The 25,974-nt window shown below is 35.5% G+C and overlaps 2 protein-coding genes across 4 annotated transcripts; both read right to left on the reverse strand.

The window, feature by feature from the left end:
• Window positions 1-1,841: 1,841 nt before the first annotated feature.
• On the reverse strand, window positions 1,842-4,562 carry LOC140013059 (uncharacterized). The gene is made up of 2 exons (XM_072062081.1): window positions 3,726-4,562; window positions 1,842-3,045 (listed from the first exon to the last, which is right to left on the reverse strand). The coding sequence occupies exons 1-2, from the start codon at window positions 4,418-4,420 to the stop codon at window positions 2,097-2,099; spliced, it is 1,644 nt and encodes a 547-aa protein (XP_071918182.1). The 5' UTR covers window positions 4,421-4,562; the 3' UTR covers window positions 1,842-2,096.
• A 1,024-nt stretch (window positions 4,563-5,586) lies between these two features.
• Window positions 5,587-20,348, reverse strand: LOC140013055 (chaperone protein ClpB4, mitochondrial-like). 3 transcript variants are annotated; one of them, XM_072062073.1, is made up of 11 exons: window positions 19,875-20,014; window positions 19,377-19,615; window positions 18,854-19,072; window positions 18,552-18,789; window positions 15,286-15,481; window positions 14,260-14,314; window positions 13,425-13,575; window positions 11,068-11,376; window positions 9,428-9,693; window positions 8,401-9,330; window positions 5,587-6,134 (listed from the first exon to the last, which is right to left on the reverse strand). In XM_072062073.1, exons 3-11 carry the CDS (start codon window positions 19,046-19,048, stop codon window positions 5,823-5,825), a joined length of 2,652 nt encoding a protein of 883 aa, XP_071918174.1. In that variant the 5' UTR covers window positions 19,049-19,072; window positions 19,377-19,615; window positions 19,875-20,014; the 3' UTR covers window positions 5,587-5,822. The 3 variants fall into 3 exon arrangements, with proteins under 3 accessions (XP_071918174.1, XP_071918173.1, XP_071918172.1); XM_072062072.1 differs by lacking the exon at window positions 19,377-19,615 and having other exon boundaries at window positions 11,113-11,376; window positions 19,875-20,348; XM_072062071.1 differs by lacking the exon at window positions 19,377-19,615 and having other exon boundaries at window positions 19,875-20,348.
• Window positions 20,349-25,974: the final 5,626 nt, after the last annotated feature.

The raw sequence follows: 25,974 nt of genomic DNA on the forward strand, positions 1-25,974 counted from the left end.
ACTACTGGGGACACTTTTGAAGTGTAGGTTGTATAATGAAAGCTGTTTTACACTCTCAATAGTGTGGATATAGATTTAATGTTCTTAGTAGTTCAATGCATGAGAGATCAAGACTTGTGAGCTCTTTTACACTTCATCATTTGTTTGTTAATCAGCAATTAAAGGATTAAAAATCATAGGCTCTTCAATAGGAATTGATTCATTAGTTGAACTAGTGATATGTTAGCGGTGTTTAGTTTATCTAAACTCTTTAAAGAGTTGTAAAAATAGAAGTTCATTACTAACATGTTTAAGAATTTAATAGGTCACATATATTAAAAACATTCTTCATTAGTTAAAATGAATCCAAGTAGGACTTGAAAGATACAAATAAAATACTTGTGGACTAACTTATTAGATAAATTCATCTTAAGGTAATTGACTTGAGTTGTTTGCTTCTTATTAAATCCGGCTTTTTTTTTTTTTTTGTCATGTCTTCCATAGTTTTTTTTTTCCTCTGATATATTCTTCATTTATTTAGCTGAATAAATTCATAAGAGTTAGAACTCATTAATTCAATTTTTGGAGGATTCCTCGATAAATGTTTGGGTGGACACTATTAGAGACTAGACGCTTGCGTAACTTCAAGTGTGCAATCACTAATCAAGTAATTTTGTGAAGTTTTTGCATAGAAGTATTATTGTCATTAACTCTCTTGAATGTTTATATCTGTGGAATTGATCAAAACTATTTAAAGGAGACACAATTTTAAATTGTTTATTTCCTAATAGGGGATCAAAACTGACTACATTCTATAAATGTTCATAGAATTCAAATTAGGACTAAATGCACAAGGTGGCATTTGTTGTTGTGTCTCTTTTGTCATGGTCATCAATAGTAACCATGAAAGTTGTAGTATTATCAATTATGTGATGGAATTTTTCTTAATTTGAAGTTAGAATTCTGGTGGCATGTGGCCAATTATAAATCTAACAGTAACATTGTGTGAGATACGAAAACGATAACAATTTCTTAGGCGCAATTCAAGAGAAAAAAAAAGTGCCCCGCTGAAGAATTTTGACGGCTTCGCCATGATTTCTTAATCAGGGGTCAGGACCACAAGCTCAAGTTGCCTTCATATCGCTGCCGATTTAGCCTCGGCTTCTGCAAGACAAGAGCTCAGTGCATTTTACCAAACAATCATTAATGTAGCACTTTTTGGGATAATGTAGCCTAAATGTAGCACTTTTTGGGATAATATCTTCCTCATGTGAAATCTGATTCAAAAAATGACCTGCTAATCTCATCCCCTTCGTTGTACAATTCCAAATTAAGTTCCACACATTGGAAAAATGTCTGCCTCCTCTATCACTGAGTTTGCAGAGAGGAATTCAGGTTTGTTTGGATTGAGCATTATTTACCTAGTTTTATTTGCTTACATCATCATTACAATTTCCAATACACCTTTTTATCTTCTCAATTACCTTTTTATCTCACATACATCATATCACAAAAAGTGCTACAGTAAAAATATCCCAAATAATCCCAAATAACTTACAATCCAAACAAAATTTCCTTAAAAATTTAGGAGTTTAACAGTTGGCCAGAATATAATTCACTAGCCTAAACTTCCTGGGAGACTAGATAGAGTCATGTAAATGGCATTACAGACTTTTTCTTTTAGATCAAAGATTTTCTCTCCTTGCATAACCCATAAGAAGTTCGAACAGTGGACGGGTGTGATTATACTGAGGACTCCAAAGATAACAAGAAATCCACGTTACGAGATTAACATCTAACAGCCTCTAAAGTTTCTACTTCTCATTTTGAAGCAGATGGTGGGTCTTGTGATGTCAGAATAATTGAATACTAGGAATCACTCAACTTTATTCTAATCAAGCAAAAATGATGGAGAACCGTTACTACAAGAAGAGACTTGATGCTATATAAATACATACATGCAGCCATATGCACATTTTTGAGCGTAGACAGACAGGTCTATTGAAAACTAAAACAAAAATGTAATGTGAATAATTATATGTGGTACAGAACCACTTTTCCAAGTTTGAAGCTTTTTCAACAACCCCACCCCCAACCAACCAACCAACCAACCAAAACTAAAAGGGTAAGCTCTTAGATGTTGAACCCCATGTAAGGGACATAAAATGATCTGAAGGGACAAAATCATGTGGCAAATTAGCCCTTCTAACTATTCTTTTCATGTTGTTCTGCAAGCTTTGCTGGACTAATAGCTTGACTGCTTTCCTCTCTTCACTCAACATCTGATCTTCCTCCTCTAAAGACTCCTCCGACTGATGACTTTGGTCTGCACATGACGGCGACGATTTGGCAGCACAAAGAGGAGCTGACAATGTTGGGTTTAATCCACCACCATAGCTCTCAGAAATCTGCTTCCCTTTATCCACAGTTAAACACTCCAAGATCCGGGAAGCTCTCTTCTGCGCCAACGTCGTACCTAAAAGAGTTAGTTCTAGAAGGGATGAAGTTATTCCAGCCTCTATCATGGCCTGTCTATCTCCATATGATTTGTGAGCCATCACCATCAAAACATATGACCCCCTCTCTTGGCAACCTGGAGAATCCGTCCAATTCAATACGTCAATTAGCATTGGAAATGCATCCGGCACACAGCTTACTGCCTTTCGCCCCTCTGGTATCGATACTAAATTGCTCAGAATTGAGAGGATTCTTTCACTGAAATCCATATCTCCTAGCCTGCTCAAGAGACAGGGCACCAGATGAGCATCTAGCAACAGTGAGAGGTTCAACGGTGAAATTGATAGATTATACAGCGCTCGCAAGGCATCCTGCTTTGCTTGAGAACCATTCTTTTCATGATCATCAGTTTCCTCTCTCAGGATTCTTATCAGAAATGGTATTGCACCAGAAGAACCAATAATCAGCTTATTTGCATCGAGTGCAGTCAGAGAGAGAAAGTTTGCAACTATAGCCTCAGCAACAGCTGTGGCATGAGGACCATTTTCAGATTCGATGAGCTTCAGCATCTTGTGAACAGCCCCCGATTTAACGATGGCTGCTTTGTTCCTGGAGCAAAAAGTGTCTTGAAAAGATAATTGAATCCCAGAACTCATGAAAAAAAGAAAGAAAGAAAGAGAGAGAGAGAGAGCCGAATAATTACAAAATATATCCACCAACAAATCTTAAACCATCAAAGAGCAAGAAATTGAGCCCATTTCGCAGCAAAATATCGGATTCACAGAAAACACATTGTAACAAGCAAGTATATCTATTGGTCGGTGTAAGGACTTCTTTTTTTTTTTTTTTTTGCTCCCCTATTTGGTGGTGTTTATTTGTCATATTGGTGATTACACCCTAAAATCAGTAGTAGTTGTTGTAGAAGAATATACAGAGGACCAAATTTACTTACCCTTCTCTTTGCAGTGCGCAAAAAAAAAAAAAGAAACAAAATTCAAAAAAGATAAGAGAGTTTTGAATCCTGAAAGAAGTTGGACTAGACATTTTATTTTTTTTAAAAAAAAAAAGCAAAAGAAAAGAAAACAGAAACAAACAGTCCGGAGAGAACAAACATGAATAAGTACTACAAGTAGAATTGTAAAGTTTCGGGTTTTCTTTGTTTGGGGGGCGAAAGATGCTGATAGTAGCATTGAAGTTGTTTAGCACGTCAAATTTACTTACTACTTAGTATATAGGAAGGAATTAGCAAAGAGAGAAGAGAGAACGGGGTGGGGTGGGGGGATGCTCACGCGTCGTTGCCAATGCCGAGGTTGAGCAAAGCATAAAGAGCAGGAATTTTGGGGCAGACATCCGGAGGCAGGGGGGGGGCGTCCAGCAAAGCCACGAGCGGGGGGATTGCTCCGAGCAAAGCAAGAGTGGTTCTGGCTTGAGAATCGCCTTTAGCGAGCCTTCTGACCTCCTTGGCTGCCTCCAACGCGCGAACATCTGGAGCTAAGAAGCCATGGTTTTCATTTTCCTGGAGTTGTTGGCTGCTGCTACCGCTACTGCTACTTTGGAGATTCTTCACCACTGTCTTCAATTCCTCCAGTGCCTCCACTTTCCTCTTCACAGCCTCCGCCTCCTCCTCGTCCGGTTCGTTTTCCTTTTCCGATAGCTTCAGAAGGTCTGATAACTTGTCGGATCCGGAGGGCGGTGTGTTTGTTGGATACTTAGTCCCACTCCTACCACTGCTAGTACTACCTTTACTCAACTCAGATCTCAGTGTTGTGACTGCAGTGAGATCAATGCCGGGCTCGGGCTTGGGCTCTTGGATGGTTAATTTGCCAGTGTTGTCGTGCTTATGATGCTGCCGCGTCCCGCACCGAACTGTGTCCAGTATAATGCGGCGGAATGAGGCTGACCAAATCTTAAACTGACGCCCTCCACCGGGAGTCGGGTGGTCCAGCACCACGGATCCGAGGTTGTTCCCGTGCAACTTCCCCATTAATTAATTACTAGCAGTATCCGCCATCCTTACTTGAGAGTTGAAATTAATTTGATTTCCCCAGAGATGGATGTTGGATACTTAGTCCCACTCTTCTTCCTGGATCGAGTATTATTTCTGCATTTTACCGCTGTGAAAGAAACCGCACCTCTCCTCGAAACCTCAAACTGAAATACGCGCAACAAGTACGTAGTAAAAACGATTCTATTCCTTTTCCATGAACTTCCTCTTCTATCTTGGCTGGTTTTTCTTATGTTGTCGGTCCCCTTCTTCTTGTAAGTACGAACATGCTACAGTTTGTATGCTTCCATGATTGAGACACACACACACACGCACACACCCACACCCACATTTGAGAAGCTAGTCGAGTGAAGTAAGTACCCCTCTGCTTCACTGGGGTAACAGACTTAGATTAAATAAAATCTCGGAAGCATAAAAAAACTAGTTTCATTTTTTTTTTTTTTTTTTTTAGGGGCGGGGGGTGTGAGCGCGTAAAAAATTAATAAAAACAGTGCTAGTAATAAACTAATAATAATGTGGCAGGCAACTGGCAAAGAATCACTGGGGTGAAGTTCAATTCAGCCCTCTAGAATGGACCAAATTATCAATTCAGCCCTCTAGAGTGATTAAGACCCTGTTTAATAAATTAATTTAACACTTAAATTTAATACATTTAGATTTTAACATATTCAAACGCATTTGATAACTAAAAATTGAATATCTGAATTATTTAAGTATCATTGAATTTTCTAAGTAAAAATTGCTCTAAAAAATAAAATAAAATATTATTTACTTAACACTGAATGTGATATATACTCAAATACTTAAAAATTTAATAACTTAATTAATTCAAATTTTAGATTTCAAAATTCAATTTTGCACCCTAAATCTCAATTAAGCTCTCCAACTCAATACTTAATAAAATAGGAGGAGCTCACTCTTCACTAATCATCGAGAAATATATATTCATCCAAAATTATCACAATATCCTCAAGACTTGCCATTGTAAGATGGAGCCAATAAAAACTGCAAACGCACATATTCTTCCCAGATCCCCCAATGTCTGTTTGTTTGTTTGTTTGCGTGCTCAAGAATTAATAACAACGCCAATGGTTTGTTCATCCAGTTTCAAGATGCTTGCCCATTGTAATAACAATACTGCTAACTACCTGTAATTTCTCGTAGATATGATCTCAAGCATTAAAAGTACATACCGCCCCATTATACACGCAGAAAAGGAAAAGGAAAAAAAAAAAAAAAAGAACAATTACACCAGTCCTGCCTTCCTACAAGAAGCAGCAACTTAATGCACGAACTCACAAGAACCACTTTTATCTCGCGTGATCAACTCCAGTTTTGGTTCAGAAAAGTGCGTGCATGCCTCCTCAATAGAAAGAAAAAGTCAGTCATTTGCAACCATGGCATCTATTGCAGTATTATTTCCCATTTTCGTTATTACTAATCTACTCTGAGGTGGAAGATCTCGAGCCCTCGAGGATGTATCAGCATCGACAATGATTGAGTTCTCCTCCTTTAGATCTCCCCTTAAAATTTCCATAGCAATTTCATTCTCAACCAATTGCTGAATCACCCGCTTCACAGGGCGAGCTCCAAAATTAGGATCGAAACCCAGTGTCGCCAGAAGATTGACTGCTTCCTGAGTGTAATGGAGGTCAATTTTTTTCAGTTTGAGTCTCTCCTTAACACGACTCATCTGCAAAAGCGAAAATCAATGTCTTCAAAATGCTTGGAGTAAAGAGCGCAGGAAACATGATAAAACTTCCTGGTCCAGGAACATTTGACACACTTTTTCAGTCAGTTGTGCGTCTGAAAAGATTATATCAACACAATCAAACGTTACAAGAGTTCATCCTAATTTTACATTATGGAAATTAGCTTAAAGCCTTGACATCAAATTTGATGTCGGGATGTGCAATGTAGTGAATTTAGTTGATAGGACTCAAGAGTTCTGCACCTTAAAAATGATCAGCAGATATGAGATTGTACAACATACACGAGTTTTTCCAACTCACATGCTGTAGTAAAGATCATAAACAGAATAATAAATCAAGTTATACTTGAAAGGAACTAAAATGATATGCCATGTATCTCACAAGTCACGCCATCCGGTAAGTTTAGTGAGAAATTGTGGACTAAATTGACGCCTTTTGAATAGATAAGGGACTAAATTGGCGATATTGAGAGGTTAAGGATACTGCAGTGATACAGGCTTAACAGGAAGGGAATCAAATCATCAAAGTGCCCAAAATGAACCCAAAAAAATAAGGTAATCACTATTCAGTGAACAACTGAAAAAACTGGAAAAAAAAGGAGCTCTATGCAGAAAATAAAGCATGACCCAATGCTTACAAAGGACAATCAGGTCAAATAGGCCAAATTCTACATCCAGGAAAGGGATATATCTATGCGTTCATATAATTTGGATTGCAGTAGTGTGACCATCAAACCAAATACAGCTGACAAGAAACTTACTGCATTTGTGCAACTATAAAATCCCAAACAGTCATAGTAACATTCAATCTTTCTGAACAGAATTAATTGGTACTAATCTCAGCATTGGTGTCCAGAGTAGACTTCACTTGTTCTTAGCCTGAAGTCAAATATATTCTCATTTTACAACAATAAGTTGCTTTTACTATTTATTTTCCATCACAAACATTAAAAGTTTCAACTCAACCTCAACTTTCAATGGAGGAATGTTGCTAGGACAGACATTAACTGTCAGATGCGGAGTAAACAGTAAATTTTGCTAAGTTATTCTGCCTTTAAAAAATTAACATGGACATCCCCTTTCAAAAAGGCAATGAAGCTCATTGAGAATTTGTGTGGATAACTAAGCTTTCAATCTAACCAATCCCCAAAAGGATATTTCGTTCCCATATTTCCTCTTCCATGCTAAATTGTTTCAAGGACATAGCAATTTAACTAGGTGTTTTCTCTGATTCTTCATTTACATTGCTCTACCTTTTCTAATCTGGAAAAAAGGGATAAAACTTGTTAACTTCATAGAATTAAAAATTACATCATGACAACAGTAGTTCTGAGAACACAATGCTAAACAAAAAAAATTGAAAGTACAACCCATCCAATTCTTATAAATCATGCTGATACCATTCACTTTAACTAAAGCTAAAATAAATCCAAAGGGCGAGACTTGTTTATGGAAGACACCAAGTGCTGTGACAAGGTAGATTCAGTACTCATGTCATATGATATGCAGCAAAGTGAAATAAGTAGAGAAAGAAAATTATGTTGAAAAACATAGTCCTTTATCATTAGGATCCAGGCATTATCAGAATAATATGTTCATCAAAGGTTGATGCCCTATTGCTAAAGAATCTGTTAAACATCATCTTTTTCAAAATGTTAATAACTATCTATGGTATTAGGGCGATCTCTATTCTAATGCCTATTCTACAAGTTCATAACCTCAAACATGCAACCAACGTTTATAAATTAACAAACCGATCTCAGTGTACCTATACCAAGCAATAATGTCACAATATATTTTTTAAGAAGATGGATCAATGACCTTTATTCTTTGCCACCAATTTTTCTCATGTCAATCCCTTTCTTGGTCATCTTTTCCCTTGTGGTTTAACTTTCTTTCTCACAACATAAAAAAATAACAATTATAAAGTATGTAAAAATAGACAAATTATGTGTATCATTGTGTAATAAGTACCAGATTTCCATGACACTAGGTGCTGTAGGAATGGAGATATGCTAAGTTAACAAATAAAAGTATGCCAATTAAATTTGGCTACCTAAACCTCTTATATATAACAGTTTATTTATTTATCTCCCAACACTGATACCAATTAGAGTAATCTGAACCACAACTAGGACGTGCCAAGCAATAACGTCACAAGGTGTAAGTCTTGAGAGAGTCCACGAAAAAATAAAGAGAGAGAGAGAGAGAGAGACATCAAAACATTTGATGACAAAAGACTCAGTACCTGTAGTTCAACAATTTTGCAGATTTGTTTGGAATCCAGAGGTTGGAAAACAATGTACTCATCAATTCGATTCATAAATTCCGGCCTAAAAGTTTGTCTAGCCAACTCAACCACCTGCTTTTTCATCAGATCATAAACTGCCTCTTTACTGTTCTCTGTGTTTCTAAGAGTTTCAAGGATATAGTGAGAACCAATATTTGATGTCATAATCACAACAGTATTTCTGAAACTAACAGTTTTTCCCTGGGAATCGGTGATTCTTCCATCATCCAACAACTGTAATAGAATGTTAAAAACATCATGATGTGCCTTCTCAATTTCATCAAAAAGCACAACTGAATAAGGCCTACGACGGACCACTTCAGTGAGTTGCCCACCTTCTTCATAACCCACATACCCCGGTGGTGCACCAACCAATCGAGAGACTGCATGTTTCTCCATGTATTCACTCATATCTATCCGCACCAGAGCATTTTCAGCATTGAATAGGTAACCAGCAAGTGCCTTTGCAAGCTCGGTTTTACCAACACCTGTGGGACCCATAAACATGAAGCTTGCAATAGGCCGATTTGGGTCGGACAGGCCAGCCCTTGAGCGCCTGATTGCATCAGCTACAGATTTGACAGCCATATCCTGACCAACTACCCTTTTGTGAAGTTCCTGTTCCAAAGAGACAAGCTTATCCCTCTCAGACTGCTGAAGATTTGATAATGGGATGCCAGTCCATTTGCTAACAATTTCGGTAATATCAAGATCTGTCACTTCTTCCCGGAGCAAAGATTGTTCAGAGTTCCGATAGTCAGCAAGGTTCTTCTCAGCTTCTTCAAGTTGGCGCTGGAGGGACATCAGTGTCCCATATTTGAGTTCAGCAGCACGATTCAGGTCATAATCTCGCTCAGCAGCTTCCATTTCAAGGTTAACTCTGTCAATCTACACAAAAATGGTTGAAGAAAAATTATATAATGAGCAAGTAGAACATAAGATAAACAGTATCACAAAAAAAAAAAATCTAAACAGACAAATCCACCTCCTCCTTAATTGAGCGTATTCTATTCATAAGAACTTTTTCACTCTCCCACTGTTCATTCAACTGTCTTTGTTTCTGCTTAAGAGATGTCAAATCGTTCTCAATCTTGCTTAACCGTTCTTTAGATAATTTGTCGGTGTCATTTTTGAGAGAGAGTTTCTCCATCTCTAGCTTCATAACAGCCCTATCTATCTCATCCAACTCTGTGGGCTTCGAAGTGATCTCCATTTTCAATTTTGCAGCAGCTTCATCAACTAGGTCAATGGCTGAAAAGGGTAGAAAGAAGGTACATAAACTGGAAGCAATTTATAAAAAATAAGATAGTTGATAGCATGAGGAAAATACTCTACTAGATCCGTCAAGTCATAATGAGTGCACATACGAACAATCTAGACACCCATGAAATAAAGATTGTTCTCCACATCGATTCCAGACAAAAACACTTGTACTTGCTCTTTTGGTTCTTGATGAAATGGACTCATCTCAATCAAATTACAGCAAACAATGACATCAGCCTCCCAAGAGTTGCCACTAGAGTAACTTGAACAATGTGATAAATTAAATAATATGTTTAAGCAGAAGTGGAAAAAAAAACAATAACGTTTGTCGGAATTTGACTGATCTGTTAATTTGGCATATTTGGGAATATATGCAGCCAGTTTGAAATAAGATGGATAGAGAAAGGTAGTTGCTACCATTTTATTTTGTACGTTTCCAGCAGCATTCACCATAGTGTACGAAAGGTAACTTGCCTAAAAATCAGACCTCCAAAAGCACATGAGAAAGAAACTAATTGTTGTCCCTTTCCCAAACTTTTTGTGGCAAGCAACCACAATTTTAAGGCTTCCAGTAGCCACTGAAAGATTTCATTCCTATTCCCCATGTAACTCTATGCATCCAAGTACAAGTATTGTACATTTTTGCTCTTTTAACTACTCTGCATTGAGATAACTGACCAAATCCCAAACTACTAATAGTCACTCCAAAAATTTTGACTCCGACAGGACAAAGCACACGAGGCATACTGTTGAATTCTAAGGACAATTACAACCAAAAACCCAATTTTGCTTGATTATGGATGCTGAGATAACCTATTCTCCCCAAAAACCATTCCCCCAAACATGCACTGCAAGCAGTGACAAAGGAATGTAAAAGCTTCTAAAACTATAAACATTGGACCTCATTTGAAGCAAAAGCATGCAGAATCAAGCTAAACCCTTCTCCATCTCAAGACCTTCTACTGCAGGTTGATCAACATGTCAGTAACGATCGCCCACACCAAACCAAGAAGCTTTAACAGTTGCTTTTCAAAAGTAAGTATAAAAGTAGGAAAAACTATTCAAAACTAAGAGAAAAAGTAGGAAAAAAAACCATCTAATGTGGTATGCAGCACTGAAAAGAAACTAGTACATCGGTTGGAAGTTATTATCTTCTCACAGTTTGTTTTGTGTAGGAGGTGCATCCTTTTGTCCTCTTACGCCTTTAGGAGCATTAGTCTTATTGGAATTCTCGTGTTGATTGTTCCTAACATCATCCGCTCTTGGGCCTCATTTCTCACAATCCTCTCACTCATGTAGTAGTCAAATAGGCCCTAGAAGTTTATTCAGCTAAAAACCTGGAATAAGACAGATATATCCTACCTTTGTCTGGCAGAAAACGCTCTGTTATATAACGATGTGCCAGGACTGCCGCTGACACAAGTGCACTGTCAGAAATCTTGACCCCATGATGCAGCTCATACCGCTCACGCAATCCACGAAGGATGGAGATAGTATCTTCTACAGATGGCTCACCACAAAATACTTGTTGGAACCTACGTTCTAGAGCAGGGTCCTTCTCAATGTACTTCCTGTATTCATTCAATGTGGTTGCTCCAATGCACCTGAGCTCACCACGACCAAGCATTGGCTTTAACAAGTTTCCAGCATCCAAAGCTCCAGCAACAGCCCCTGGATTGAAGGTAAGGAAAATGGTTAAGAACCATGAAGAAAGAGCAATGCCACAAAGCTTATTACAAAGCTAACGACCCCAAATTCAAGGAAGAAAAGATGGAGGAGAGAACTAAGAAATGGCGCCATAAATATCTATATATGCTTTGAAATTTAGCATACACCCAACACTGATGTAGAAAGGCCTTCTTCTAGTGGGAGTTAAATGGCCTAGATAGATTTTTGGAACAAGCAGGTTGAAGTATCTATCACACGTCGAAACACGTGCAACTTATAACCTCTGACTCCACTTACATCTGACATCCACCGTAAATTATCAATTGCATGAAATTCACACTGTGAACAAAAGTTTAGAAGATCTTTAAAACACAGGCAGTTAAAATCCTCTCAGGACATGATCACTAGACTATACAACTCAACCTATAGTAGAAGCCAGGAGAATATATTGGAACCCAACTGGTAAAAATAATGAAAATCTCAATTTACAGTCCTTCTAAAGTGTGGTATTTGGAGGAGAGGAAAGAAGTTTTACATAACAGGCTATTTGGAGAGAAAAAGCTCTGGAAAAACTGAAATACAATTCTTCTTGTGGTGTCCAAATAGAAAGAAAAAAGAGATAAAGGTGGAAACAAGAACTAGGACCAAAAAATATTAGAGTTATATGAGAAGAATGTGACAAGTTAGAGGAGCAGAATGACATGGCTCAAGTGTGCTTCATGGCATCAGGGAAAATTTTTTAATAAGACATTAAAAAGGGAAAATGATGATGTTAGCAAGGTTAATGTTGATCTCATATCTGAGAGAAAGGAATTAGAAAAGAAGATAGACGAAAGAAGTTTATGAAAAGACTAAGGAAGAACATATTATGTTAAAGAAAAGAATTGATGACTTAATAATGATCTTGAGTAAGGAAAAACAAAAAAATGTGTGCAAAACAAAAAGGTTGTAAATACTCGAGTTAGAAGAGGTTTTACTGTATATAGAAAGCATGGCTATTGTTTTATTAAGATTCCACCTGTAAACAATCCAATAGTAAAATGTAATTATTGTTGTCAAGTTGGACATGTTTATAAATTTGTCATGTTAAGACAAATGTGCATCAGCTTTTGGGTCATTCCAAGAAGGGTTTTAGATGTATTATATTTTGTTGAAGAGTGTAGGTTAACAGTATCAGAGATGGATAAAGACTTGGGAATGTGCATCAGCTGCGGTTAATCCTGAATGAAAGGAACAAGAGAGCTTTCAAGGCTTAAAAAACCTGCATTGATTTTGAAGCAGAGGATTTTGTTTCATGTTCTCTCTTGGAGTAGGAAGAATATTCCTTGAGATATGGAACCTTCCATTAACTTCAGCTGTAATCATATGGAGGCTGTATATGGGGAATACACTTGCTGTGAATAATACTCTAACCTCTCAAAAGAAAAATTAAAACTTTAGCACTTGAAATTGGAAACATATTGTAGATTAGTGTTGACATAGCTACTGATGCACAAAAACCTACACACCTTTTGTTACCATTTAAGAGTAAAATTGTAGCGACACTCTGTCATGAGTAATATCATCAAGCACTCAGAAGTAATCTAATTGGGCATTATATTCAATACATGTGAATATTCCAAGAGCAAAATATGGTGAAGTTAATAAGTTATGGAGCCATTATGAGACACCATCATTGCTCACAGGGCACTGTGCATTCTATGCTAAAGATAGTTCTGAAAGAAACAATAAAGCACAAATAGGAATCTTAAAATGCATGTGCCTTCACTGGATAAAGTTCTATACAGATTACTAAGACATGATGGCAGCTTATAGGAAAATCGCTAGGTACGTTCAGGTGAATGAGCCGATTGTCTCTAGACTTGCATACAAGTAAGATAATTTGGTAGATCAGAGATTCAGTAATTGACATTAAAACAGCTCATGGGCTACAACAGATTTTTTATTTTTTCGTTAAAGGAAGTTTCAGCTGTGAAAATTAATGTTAAATACAAAATCGACAGAAGAAATATCTAGACAATTGACTTTGCAAATCCGAAACCCACACCAACCTGCACCAACTACAGTATGTAGCTCATCAATAAATAATATTATCTGCCCATTTGAGGCAGTGACTTCCTTCAGAACAGCTTTAAGCCTTTCTTCAAAATCTCCTCTGAATTTAGCACCAGCAAGCAATGAACCCATATCCAAGGAGATCAACTGAAAGGGTAAAAGAATACACAAGATGCAAATTGCTTCACTAAAACTAGTTCCAAGAAATAATATCACAGTAAATACTCAAAAAGATAAAAGTAATCAGTTATGAGAAATCAATCATCTGGTATAATGTAACTAAAGACACAGATATAACAGCACACAAGCTCCATGTCTAAAAACAATAACCTCACTTTAACTAATTCCTACAACATATCACCTAGATTTGCAAGCTTCTGTAAACATATGACTAAAAAGATTAATTTTCATCCAAACTCCTATAACTTTATTAGATCCTTACTTCAGGATTTAAAACATGTGGCTTGCCATAAATCTCAGAAAGAACACATCACAGAATTACTACAATGTTATAGCAATAATTGGACTCAAATGTAAACCTGATCACACCTTACAGCTGATATGTTCCAATCACAACTGCAGAGTCCGCAAATAAATTTCACAGAACAGCATTTCCATAATTGCTAGTATTTTACTTATACACTTGCATCCTAAACGTGCTACATAAAAAAATCAATCAAACTACTCCCAAATTCATCAAAAATTTAAGAACTCAAGATAATAACAAGCAGATATTCTTAGCACAACCAAATTATGTTTTCTTTTCTGACTTCATGATTGATTGCACATCAACACTTGAAAAATGAAAAAACTGAAAAACAAGATAATAACCTTGCGATCCAATAAAGGTTCTGGAACATCACCGCGCACAATTCTTTGAGCTAACCTGTAGCAAAAATAATTAAATCACCTTAACGTCAGACTTAAGCGCTACAATGCAATGAAAGCAAAGAATGAAACAGTGCTTTCGGTAGAGCTGCAGATTTAAAGCTTGATATAACTTTTGCATTAGGTTGAAAACTTTCTTTGAGCCTGGGCATCAGCATATGTTCCCATATATTCTAGCTTCTATAATAAAAAAGGGGACAGGTTTGACCCAAACTCTTCTGGACTCTAATATGAAGTTGTCTCTTTGATAAACATGATGTTATGAAAAGATAACACAATATAGCCTCAGATCTAAAATGATTGAGACATTGTAAAATCAGCAATCAATTCACAAGCTAAAAAGGGAAATCTGAACTTGGATTCTACGAATGACAGCAAAATTCTCTGATAAAAGCTAGCTCAACAAATGTGATAAAACGAGCATCAGTAAAGAAACAAAAAAAGACAATAACAACAATGCTCAAGTAAATTAAAGCCTCTAAGAGTAATTTCAACTCGTTTCAACGCACTGTCACTCTACTTTGTTCTGTCAATGGTTGTCTTTGCACCATGGTACGTTTTGAAAAGAAAGAAGGTTAGAAGGATAATTGAAATTGTTTGCCACATGATTACCCTTTGAAGAGATATTCAGACACTTCACGTGCAAGGTTAGACATTTAGGCCCTGCATTTGGAACATACACCACTTTTCACACTCTTTTTAGTCCTCAGACAAAGTAATCCAAGACTAAATGTAGTTGAATTCATGGGACTTGTACATGAACTCAACATGCATCACTACATATAATATAACTATATATAGTTTAGTTCTCAACATGCACCACTAAATAATAGATGACAACAACTACCGGGTATGAGAAATACCACGCTAAATAAATAAAAAAAAATGCAGGTGCCATTCACTATCAAAAGAAAGAATGATTTACTAAGTTTATGTAAACAAAAAGCATCGAGATTTTAGAGGTCATACCCTTCAGCAATTGCAGTTTTCCCCACCCCAGGTTCACCAATAATAACAGGGTTGTTTTTGGTTCGGCGACATAATATCTGCACACATCTTCGAATTTCATCATCACGACCAATAACTGGGTCAAGTTTACCCCGTCTAGCAAGTTCTGTTAAATCATTGCCATATTTCTCAAGTGCTTCATATTTTCCTTCTGGATCTACACAAAATTAGCCCACACAGATGAGCAGGTAGTACACGACACGCAAAATTATTTTCTAACAATGATTGTAAAACAATCTTTGGTAATTAGATCTTGCTAAATTATTTTCTGCAGCAGTTAATCTCAAACAAAATCTACCTTTGTGCAAAATTAACTTTATCAGTTTGCATTTGATTATTGACAACAGATATTTTGGGAGGAAAACATCTAGTCACCGTATTATGAGTGACCAACTAATATTTATAGGAGTACAAACCTAACAAACTATTTACAAGAATACCCTTACTAATTTATTATCTACAAGAATACTTATATTCTCTTAACACTCCCCCTCAAGTTAGAGCATATATATCATAAGCACCCAACTTGTTACAAATGTATTTCACCCTAGAACCCCCTAAACTCTTGGTAAACACATCAGCCAATTGATCTACAGACGGTACATGAGATGTCTTGATGACTCCGTCAAGCAATTTCTCTCGAATGAAATGACAATCAACTTCAATATGTTTTGTCCTTTCATGAAACACTGGATTAGATGCAATATGAACAGCTGCCTGATTATCACACACTAAATTCATAGGCTGTTTATGCTCAAATCCAATTTCAAGTAACAGGCTCTTCAACCAAACCAACTCACACACAGTGTGAGCCATAGCGCGGTATTCAGATTCTGCACTTAATCTGGAGACAACTGTTTGCTTCTTACTCTTCCACGACACTAAATTACCACCAACAAATACACAATATCCTGTGGTCGATTTTCGATCTGAGGCAGAACCAGCCCAATCTGCATCACTATATCCTTCAATATCAGTGTGTCCATGATTTTGATACAGCAATCCTTTTTCAGGTGCACTCTTAAGATACCTGAGAATCCGTATAACAGCATCCCAATGACTAGTACGAGAGGTATCAAGAAATTGACTCACAACACTCACTGCAAACGAAATGTCAGGTCTCGTTACAGTGAGAAAATTTAATTTACCCACAAGTCTTCGATATTGCCTAGGATCATCTAGTAATGTACCTTGATCTCCTACTAATTTCACATTAGGATCCATAGGAGTATCCACAGGTCGGCAACCTAACATCCCAACTTCACTCAGCATATCGAGTACATATTTTCTTTGACATAAATAAATCCCATATTTAGATCGAGCTATCTCAATACCCAGAAAATACTGTAGATGACCTAAATCCTTTGTCTGAAAGTTTGCCTGCAAATTGGATTTAAATTTCTGAATCCCCACAACATCATCACCTGTAATCACAATATCATCCACATAAACAACTAATAAAATTTTACCAGCATTAGAATGCCGATAAAATACAGAATGATCTACTCCACATCTTGTCAAACCGAATTCCATGACAACACTACTAAACCTGCCAAACCAGGCCCTCGGAGACTGTTTCAATCCATATAAGGATTTTTTCAAACGACAAATCAACCGCGAATTCTCCCCCTGAGCAACAAATCCAGGAGGTTGTTCCATATATACCTCTTCTTCCAAATCTCCATGCAGAAATGCATTTTTCACATCCAACTGATGCAATGGCAAATTGTAAGTTGCTGCCAAAGAGATAAGAAGACGAACCGAGGTAATCTTTGCAACAGGAGAAAATGTTTCTAAGTAGTCTACTCCATACACTTGAGTAAATTCTCTAGCTACCAGACGAGCCTTCAATCTATCAATAGAACCATTAGGCTGCACTTTTATAGTGTACACCCATTTACAACCAACAACAAGCTTACTTGAAGGACGAGGGACAAGATCCCAAGTACCATTTTATTCCAAAGCAGACATCTCTTCTTGCATAGCTAATCTCCAACCAGGATTCACAATTGAGGGGGAAATTGTTGGGATATCAAGTGTGAATCAATATCCCACATCGGAAAGAGATGAGTAGAATGAGGAACATATAAGTGGGAATGATCCATAGACCCAAGGCCTTAAGGTTTTGGGTTGGATGTGGTGTCAAGCCCATGGTTGTGGTTCCCATTCTAGCTCATGGTTAAATTTTCCCCGAGTTTGGCTCTCTCAGAGCCCAACAAGTGGTATCAGAGCCTAGTTGCGAGACTGGGCAATAGAGCAAAATTCGTGGTTGGATCCTATTTAACTATTGAGATCAAGTGGATTGGTAGTTGTTACTAATTGAACAATTTAATGAGTGGTACTAGCCAATTTATAGTGTGACTAGATGTTTAACCCTAACCCTAGGACTTTTGCTCTAATACCATGACAACAGGTATTTTGGGAGGAAAACATCTAGTCACCGTATTATGAGTGACCAACTAGTATTTATAGGAGTACAAACCTAACAAACTATTTACAAGAATACCCTTACTAATTTATTATCTACAAGAATACTTATATTCTCTTAACAATTATCTACAATGCATGCATAAAACACTGAACATTCTTCTGGGATATGTATAAACCTCTTAACCAATTTCTATTGTTTCATTTCCTACTTGTAATCTCATACATAATTTAGATTAAATTTTACATGCACCCATCATAACATCCTTATTCATGCTAACTCTTATTGCAAACATAATCTCTCCCAACCGCCAGATTTTATACCACACAACAAGGCTATCTTTTCAACAATACAGTGCTATGATTTGATGCTATGCATATCCAATGGTAAACAAAGTTTTACAGCACTTCCCCTTTCACTTCATACCCCTCTATACTTGTTGCGCTAGTATCAGGAAGGTTCTTGAGAGATTATTCCCTGCGCCTATTTTATCCCAGTCTATACACAAAACCCCAGATTAGCCCAGGTTGTAAGTGTTTCCAGAAATGAGTCCAGCTCAGATCAAAATCAAAGTTGAAATTGCTTGTATCAAGAGTTTAATGGGAATCAAAGGAAGGTAAAATTAGCATCCTCAACAGCTAATGAAACTAAAAGCTCATGAGGGAAGTAGCAGTTTCTTAAAACATAAATGAAGTAACTTTTGTTATCACAATATAGCTTGCATAAACAAGTTAATCAACTTACTTGAAACTTTGATATCAAGTTAATATGCATCAACTGGAATTACTTTAGTACATACTCTGGTCAGTTACTCTCTGACTTCCACGAACAGCAGTAACAGCATCCCTCAAAGCTTTCTCAGTAAGCTGCAGATTCCTAAATAACAGCTGACCAAACCTGTTATCGGAAGTGAATGATAATAGAAGATGCTCCACAGACACAAAAGAGTCCCCCATATCTTTCTTATGCTTTTGTGCAGCATCCAAGAGAGAACTGAGACTGGAGCCCAGTATCGGACCACTGGTATCACCTGTTACCTACCAATAACATACACTTATGGCCAGGCGGTTAAAGGAAGGACATCAAGAGCGGGAGGCATACCTTAGGCTGTTGAGATATAAACTCCTCTGTAGCTTGTAGAACTGATGTATTGTCTAGCCCTGCCTTGGTGAATATCCTCCTAGCTAACCCATCCTTCTGCTCTAGTAGTGCTTTCATTAGATGCTCAGTCTCCACCACCTGCTGTTTGTTGGCTCGTGCTGCATCAACAGCACCAACTACTCCATCCCATGCCATCTCAGTGAACTCTGAATTATTTATCTGTCAAATAAGAACAAATCTATAATAGCTAGAAACAAGCATGAGACGAAAAACTTGCAAATAAATATCAAAGTGCAACACGAATTTTCTCCAACAGCGGAACACTCCACAAAAGAAATAACAGGAAAACTAAGTGTGACAATTTGTGATTAGCTAAGAAGAAGCAAGGAGTTTCTGCAAGTCCCACTAATAGCAGGTGGAAGAAATATTACAAGCAAAGGAGCCATGACTACAACATTCAACTTAAAGAGAAGGCCTCTTTCATCAATAATTCCTCTTTGCCATTTTCCCCCCATTATCTTACCACAAGTCTCGAAGACAGAATAGTGGATTACTGACATCTATGATTCCTTCAACAGAGCTACTCCAGCATCTATAAATCTTTCCGTGCTGTTGTTCCGATATACAGTAATTTAATTAATATGCACCAGACGAGAATCACAGTGTTTTAGATGCATAACACATGATCGAATCTAAAACCATATATGGAATTTCGCGAGCTTCAAGGACGTCAATTTTCGGCTAAATACGGTGCTGCACTGCCTGAATGAGTGAAAAAACAGAACAACAAATCAACAATGTTGCACTAGACGAAAGGTCGGCACTGCACGAGAGAGTGAGAAAACAAAACAACAATTTTGCAGTAAACAAAAGGAGTACAATTTAAATATCCATCCGACTCCTACCCACAAAATGTGGAAAAGTACTCTTTACAACAATGTGTCAAGATACGCACGAACAAACTTCTCCTTTCTCTTGTTTAGACAAAACCCAAAAAAAAAAAGAAAGAAAAGGTGATGACCTGGCCGGAGCTGGAGCTGGAGCTGGAGACAGTGGAGTAAGAGCGAGCGAACACTTTGCTCAAACCGACGTCGTTGAAGCATGATGGTGTTGGAATCTCCACACCGCCAAATTCATTGACTGAGCGAGGAGGGAAACTGCTACCTGAGGAAGAAGAGAGTATTTGGGCAGCGCGACAAATTGACGGTGGCCGAAAGTTAGAGCGAGAGACCCTAAGGGCGGCCGAGAGCGCTATTCTACTGAGCCTCGACGTCGACATTAATTCGTCAAAACCGGAGCCCCAAATTAGAGCTCAATCTTATAACTTCGGACCAGTTTTGCAGCACTAAATTAAAGACGAAAAAAAGAGCTCGTCGTTGAAATTGATTTTTGTTTGCTTTTACGTCCCAAGTTGGAACACTGGAGAAGCTTGAGGAAGAGGCAAAAGCCCCAGCCGCGCTGAGAAGGCTGTAGAAGGCTAAGACGAAAACATCGAAAAAGTTCTTTTTTTTTTCTTTTAAGAAAAAACTGTAACTTCATTTTGGCCCTCCAACTGAATTTTCTAGCCAGCCCATGATACTGAAAAGCCTCCAACTTTTCACCCTTCAATTCCGATCCATGCGCAATTTAACATCTAAATCATTCCAAAAAAAAAACTCCAAGTAATTGCACAAAAAGTTCCAAGCCATTTTAGTAATTTCAGCAACTATTTATTATTCTTTCGATAGTTGTCAACCTCCCCAAAACCTACGAAATTGATATATAGAGAATTTGCTTATATATCCTCATATTATATAAGAATAAGTTAGTCTACTAAATTGATATCTAAAGAATTTGCTTATATATCCTTATATGTTATATAATAATGAGTTACTGTCAAAAGTTATGTTTGAATTTCAATCATAAGTATAAGGGTAATTGGATTTGGAAATGTAAAAATATTTGCAATGCAATTTGAGTATTGGGTACGAGTTATTATAGGTTAGTTTTGTTGTAATTATTTAGATGACCTTTTAGATATTTAAGACTAGGGTAAGTTTGGTACGTGATAATATTCGATGTTATGTTGAGCATTAAATATAATTGAATTGAGCTTGTATTTCCATAAAATTACGTAAAGCCAGGCCTCTTAATCTCCCAAAGCCATTTTTCATGGGTTATCGAATTAATTGGATGTAATAGATTGTCTAACATAACTGGAATTAGCTGGATACTTGCTAATTGATACCTAAGTTGATTAATTTGATTTTGGTTTTGTATGTTTGACTTGGATGGTGTGATATGCTCACTGAGTAGTACTTGTTTGATGTTATGTTTGCAGACAATGGAGGCTTGTGTTATTTAATGCTGCCCGGGCCTTTTCTTGAAGTTTGGTTGTCGTTGAATGATCACTAACTCAGCAGCTTGTCGGAATTCTGGTTGTCCAACTTTAAGGAGCTTCATATGCAACCTGTTTATGAAGAGAAATGCTCGTGTACCATGCCACCTTACATGCGTTTGAGTAATTCATCACTTTCGTGAACTCTACTCGACCATATGCCACTTAATCTCAGTGTTACATTTGCGGCAGACAATCTAATGTGAAGTTTGGTAAAAGGGTTTTGGAATGAAAAATTAGAATAAACCCCGTAATTATTGTTTGAATTATTATTACCGGAATCGGAATTTTGGAATCATACCTAAAAATTTACAATTCCTCAATTCCCTAGTAAAACCCAAATCTGATTCCCATTTAGAAATGGGACCCGTCCAGCCATCCATTAAAAAAATTAATATATAATTATATACAAATATATATAATTATGTATATAATATATATTATAATTATAATATTTTATTATAATTATATATTTTATTATAATATTAGTATAATTATATAATATATTTATAATTATTATATAGACATATATATTATATTATATAATTATATATTATAATTATTTAATTAAATGTAATTATATTTATATAATATATATTATAAATTTATAAATATTATATAATAATATATTTATATTATTATATATATATTTATAAATGTATATTTTATGTGCATATAATTATAATATATACGTGTATATAATAATAATATATTATATAATTATATTTATATTTATTATTTTAAATATAATAATTATATTTAATATATAATATACATTATATTTATATAAAATATTAGTATAATTAATATTTATATATTATATATTTATAATTATATATTTATATTATAACATTTGTATAATTATATTTAATTATATATATAATATTTAATTTAATTAGTTACAAACTTATAGTAATAATGATATTATTAGTTATATGTATTATATAATGTATATTAATCTATGTAATATAATTAATATTATCAATTATACTAATAATTATACATGTTTACTAATATAAATTATTAATTAGTTATACTAAATTTACTAATACATTTATACTAATATATTTAATTAGTGAAAATTTCTTATATTCAATTTACAAAGAGCCAACGAACCAAACATAAACTATAGTAATGATATACATTCCTGGCACTGAACCAAACAAATGTATTGGAATGATTGATTTCATTCAAAATTCAGGATGAATGATTCCGAATCCGATTCCAACGTGCGAACCAAACGCCACCTAACCCTACCATTTCTTGACACTGAATGCTACCTTAAGATTACACTACTGGTTTTATCTTTTGTAAATATTACTAGTTTCTATTGTAACAAGTTTTGATCGTCTCGTTTTCCTTTTTCGTCTGTCCTATATTATAGTCTATTTTCCAATTGAAAAATGTAGTTATCTTTTAATTTCTCTAAAATACTCTTATTCAATGTATGATGTTATTAATATAAACTACTTTATTTAATATAGATTATTATTGAATATAACATACCTCATTTAATGTAAAATGATGATTTGATTCTTTCTTGACCATCAATTCAAATTTTTATGGATAATTAATATACAATTGTACTCTATTTAATGTATGGGTATTTTAGAAAAATAGTAATCTAAATTTATTTTTTCAACAAAATTAACTACTTTTTTCGTAAACTGTGTGAAAAAACTAGAACTATCAAAATGGAACATAGATAGTATCAAAAAATTAATAGTTGCTTACCAGGAAAATAATGAAGTAGAGAAGAGTTTGAATAGTGATATTATCGCCAGTTAAAACTAAACACACATAACCAGAGTGACGATAAATAGAGAAAGAAAAACACAAAAGCAGAAGTCAAAAGTAGATCAGGAAATTTTACATAAAGTATATAATGCGATACAATACATCTAAATGCACCAAGTAAAAACAAAACAAATGAAGAACAAAACTGCAAATTTATTAACAAAAACTAATCATGGAGTTGAGCAATTAACTTACTTAATAGCTAATACACCAATATAGTCACTAACATATTACGTGTTAGCATATCAAACCTAAAATATGAAAAAAAAAATGTATTACTATACGTTACAAGATATATAATCTGAAGAATTAATTTATGACTTTTTGTTTCAGCAATACTATCCAAATATGTCACAAAATGATTGCTGAGGAATCAATTATACTTGCTATTACTAAAATTTGGTCTTGTGCAAGGGGTCATGGTTGGTGGACTATCAAAACACATTAGTAACTTTTCTTTGAATGGTTGAGACTGAAAAAAATTATATCAACATATAACAAACAAACTTTGAAACTTTTATCCTCATGCATATTTGAAAATTTATAAATAAGTGCTTGTTAGTGATTGATTGCTCAATAGTGATTGAGGTAATAGGAGTTAATACCACAGTGGGCATGCAAAGTTTTAAAAATACATCACTATAATGTTTACAGCCCCGTTTGGAACCTGAATTTTTTGGAAGTTTGTCTAAAATTTACTGTAGTGCATTGTAGAAGTTTTTGGAAAAATTTTTTAAGATGAAAACTTTTTTTCCTTTTCTTTTTTTTTTCTTTTTCTTCTTCTTCCTTCCCCCTCCCCCTTCCCCGTTACCTCTGTCTAGGGCTGCAAACGAGTCGAATCGAGTCGAGTTTTGGCCTAATCGAGTCGAGTTTTGGCTTAATCGAGCCGAGTCTTGACATAATTTTAGTGAACTCGAGCTCGACTTGATTCGAGCGAGCTCGGGCTCGAAAAAAATAAAAAATAATTATTTTTATTTTTTAAAAAATAAATAAAATAATATTTTTTTCTTAATAAATAATAAAATATTAAGGATATATATGTAATTTTACCATTAAAAAAAATAAAAATATATATATACTTAAAATAAAAAAAAATAAAAAATATATACTTAAAATAAAAAAATAAAAATATATATATACTTAAAAAATTTTTTTAAAAAAAATATATATATATACTCGAACTCGCGAGCCGGTTCGCGAGCTAACAAGCTTAATATCTTGAGCTCGATTTCGACTCGAGCCAGCTCGAGGTCGACTCGCGAGCGGTTCGATTCGTTTGCAACCTTACCTCTGCCTTCCCAGCAGCCATGGTCCTACCAATTTTTTTTTCTTTCTTTTTCTCTTTATTTCTTTCATTTTTCTTTTCTTTCCTTTCTTCTTCTTCTTCTTCTTCCTTCCCCCTCTCTCTTCCCTCCCCCGCCACCTCTGCCTAATTGAAGAACCAGCAGCTTGCACGCCCAAATTTTTTTTTTCTTTTTCTTTTCCCCTTTTCTCCATCTCTGCTCCCCTTTCCCCCTCTACTCCCCTTCACCCTCCCCCTCTCCCTCCCGAACCAGAGAACCGGTAGCGGAAGTTTTTAAATTTTTTTTTTTTTTTTTGCTTTTTCTCTCCCCCTCTTCTCCATCTCCCTCTCCCCCTTTGCCCAATCTAGTCGCGCGACCAGATCGCAGTTAGGGGAAGGGGGAGGGTGGCCAGGGAGGGAAGGGGGAGAAGAGGGGGAGAGGGGAGGGAAGGAGAGAGGGAGAAAGGAAGGGAAAAAAAAAAAGGGAACGCCGGCGCCGGAATAGGTGGCCGGCACTGGTAGCAGCGGCAGAGGTGGTGGCCGGCGATGAAGGTGTGGTGGATCGGGGTGGGGGAGAAAGAAGAAGAAAAGAGGAAGTTTTTTTGTGTATTAGATATTTTGAAGTGTGTAGGTTAAAAAATTTGTTAAGTTTTTTTGGGTTCCTGTACCTAAAGTTGTTAAAAAACTAGTAGCTAAAAAAGGGAAAATCGTCCAAAACGTCCCTCACATTTTGTAAAATAACTTTTTCCATCCCTCACTTTTAAAAGTGTAATTTTATATCCCTTACATATTCACATCGGTCAAATTTAGTCCCTAACTAGGTTTCCGATCATTTTTTGGCGGGAATCCATCATGTGCAAGGCACATGATCATTTTTTAAGGTAATTTTGTCAAATTATATTTTAAATAATCTGATCTATAGTCCTCCACATTTTATAAAATAAATTTTTTCGTCCCTCACATTTCACAAAATGAATTTCTCCATCTCTCACATTTCAAAAAATGAATTTTTCATTTCTCACTAATTATATGTGTGAATACATTTTTTTAAAACATATTTAGATTAACAGTCAAATGTATGTGGTTATAAATAGACAAGCTGACTCTCACTGATGGGAAATTGTCATGTGATTCTTTTTTTTTGTTTTAAGTTTTATTTTTCCTAATGTGTTTAGATTTCTTCTCCTTCCTTTACATTCCTATTACGATGTACAAATTGTGTTAATGATGTGCTAGATAAAATTTTTACATGCTTACAAAAAAAATATCCATTTTTTTTTATGAGAATCACTCTTTTTATTAATTAAGTATTAATAACAAAGAGAAATTAAATTTAGTTTAATTTTTCTTTCTTTATTCTTTTGACCCTAAATATACACCATAAATTTTTCATAATAAATATTCAAATATCATAAATTATCATAAGAAATTTAAAAGTATAAAATAAAATTGTAATTTAATTAAAACAATTAATGTATCATCAACATTGTATTAAAAAATAATGTGCAATAAAAGAACAACGAACAAAAAAGAGAAAAAGTTGAGTTTATTTTACTAGGTATATGCTTTTTAATTTACTAGAATGATTTGTAATGCCTAATATTGTTCATAAGATAAAAAATATATATACATTTAAGTGTGAAAAGATGCTTTAATTCATTGTTG

The sequence above is a fragment of the Coffea arabica genome, chromosome 8e (assembly GCF_036785885.1).
Source record: "Coffea arabica cultivar ET-39 chromosome 8e, Coffea Arabica ET-39 HiFi, whole genome shotgun sequence".
Taxonomy (NCBI): domain Eukaryota; kingdom Viridiplantae; phylum Streptophyta; class Magnoliopsida; order Gentianales; family Rubiaceae; genus Coffea; species Coffea arabica.